Source organism: Aplysia californica, unplaced genomic scaffold (genome assembly GCF_000002075.1).
Source record: "Aplysia californica isolate F4 #8 unplaced genomic scaffold, AplCal3.0 scaffold01375, whole genome shotgun sequence".
In the NCBI taxonomy this organism is placed as follows: domain Eukaryota; kingdom Metazoa; phylum Mollusca; class Gastropoda; order Aplysiida; family Aplysiidae; genus Aplysia; species Aplysia californica.
The window spans coordinates 83637-85837 of record NW_004798645.1 but is presented as its reverse complement, the minus strand read 5'-3'; the positions used below and the strand labels follow the sequence as shown (position 1 = coordinate 85837).

Sequence of the window (2201 nt, the reverse complement as noted above, 5' to 3'; positions counted from 1 at the left end):
GGGAAAAACATCAATTAAATTCGTGTGGTGCAGATGAGTAAAGAGAGACCAAAACAATCTCTCTATTGCGACTATCATTGCACATCACTTCGCCTAATACATGTTCCGGTAGATTTAACTACCTATAAATAGATGGAAGTTTGACCCGTGTTAAAGGTTGGGATGTGGCTGACGATTCGGGATGTGGCTGCGGGTTGACGAAAAGGAAAAGCGCGTCTCCGATAGGACCGAGCCAAGTAGAAAGTTCGTGTAAAGCGCCTTTCCCAAGGACACAACGTCGGACCGAGCTGAGGCTCGAACCCCCGAACCTGCAATCTCAAACTTACGAGTCCGGTAGCCTAATCACTAGGGGGAAAGGGAGAAATACAGATAGATAGATAGATAGATAGATAGATAGATAGATAGATAGATAGATAGATAGATAGATAGATAGATAGATAGATAGATAGGGGAGGGGGAGAGAAGGGGGAGGGGAGAAGGGTGGGGGAGAAGGAGAGAAAAGCAAAGAGGGAGAGGGAATGAGAGATAGAGAGAGAAAAGAAGAGAGAGAGAGAGAGAGAGAGAGAGAGACAGAGACAGAGTTCCGCGGAAAGATGAAGAGGGAATAGTGTAGAGGAGGAGAGGGAGAGACTGGTGTAGAGAAAAAGTGCACAGAAAGAGAGAGAGGGGGGGGGAGAGAGAGAGAGAGAGAGAGAGAGAGAGAGAGAGAGAGAGACAGAGAGAGAGAGAGAGAGAGAGAGAGAGAGAGAGAGAGAGAGAGAGAGTTCTTCGGACCCTCTTTATACTACTATGCGAATTATAATTTCTCTCTTGTGATGATAAAACACGCCGCCTAGATCTATATGTTCAATCTAACCGCGTCTTTATTTCCTGTTCTGTATTGCGCTGTAGGCATCAAGTTACCCAACACAAGACAATTACATTATATGTATTTTTGAAACCTTGAAAGTGCCCCATCTTGCTAGGTATCTGTTATGATTTTGTGCGGGTTTAGGTTTAGAAAGGGTTAGATCTACCAATGATGTTTGTGATTCACCACTCCCCAAAATATTCGTGTCATCAATATCTATAAATAGCCGAAGTCTCAATGGCACATGACAAGGGAAAACTATGATGGGTCACATCAAAACAGTAAGAACCTGTTCTTCTCTTATTTTGGCATAAGCATTATACAGACTTCATCTCTATAAACCTTTAATTATTTTGAAAGAGAAATATTCCCAAGTTGATATATATTTATGTTTCTTATAATAATATCTGTAAAAATAATCGAATAACCTTTAGATTTACTGACCGCTCCCCCTACCCGGAAGTTGCTCAACCTGAAATTTCCTGAAGTAAACAGAGCAAGAGACTTGGACGTACCTCAACTGGAGTGGTTTCCAGAAAATTTGACGAAGTATTTCTCATTTTTTTTCACAAGAACAACTCATCATGAATCGTTTATTTGGCCGAGGAAAGCCCAAGGAGCCTCCACCTAATTTGACTGACTGCATTTCCAACGTAAGTACCTAAATTTAATTATCTAGACTCTAGATCTACAAATGTGTCAGTGTGCGTCTTTTTATTTTTGTGTTGTTGTACAAGTACAAGGCCTACACCATCATCATGATGTAGATCTCTAGAATCTAGGCCTAGATCTACATCTAATGTCTAGTATAATCTAGGGCGATTTTGTAGTTTCGTTCGTTAAAGTCAAGAGTAGGGGGGTTTCAGGAGGGCTTGCCCCCTGACCTAATAAAAATATGGAGGTGGAGGGGAGGGGGTTCAGGGGGGCCTGAATTTTATCCTAATTTGATGTTTTACAGTTAGGTTGCATCCCAGCTCTTTGTGTAGCCTAATTCAAATAGTATTTGGTTTTCAAGACTTCTGGATTTCTTCTCTGGATGTAAACAAATGGATCGTGGACTTAAACGAACGGAACTACAAGATCACCTAATCTAGATCTCTAGATGTAGGGAAGGACTTCCGTTACGAGCGACCACCGCATCAAACACAATAAAGAAGAGGCCTTCTAACCCTAACCCTACTACCGTGACAGTAAGTTCTATTCTAATTCTAACCCCAAACCCTAACCCTACCCCTACCCGCCCCTAGATCTAAGTAAATTAATTTGGTTGTCTACAAAGATGCTACGGCTATTTAACTTTTCGAATGGAGCCGAACTACGCGGGTCGCCATTTTGTTTTGACCGGAAGTTC

General features: G+C 41.9%; 1 protein-coding gene across 1 annotated transcript in view; it reads left to right on the top strand.

Moving 5' to 3' along the window:
* Nucleotides 1–1308: 1308 nt before the first annotated feature.
* LOC101845975 (charged multivesicular body protein 5) overlaps nt 1309–2201 on the top strand; it is an 11734-nt gene continuing 10841 nt past the window's right edge. Inside the window, exon 1 of the mRNA XM_005112716.3 lies at nt 1309–1503. Within this exon, the coding sequence (XP_005112773.1) occupies nt 1435–1503 (69 nt within the window). The 5' untranslated portion in view covers nt 1309–1434. The remainder of the gene's footprint in view (nt 1504–2201) is intronic.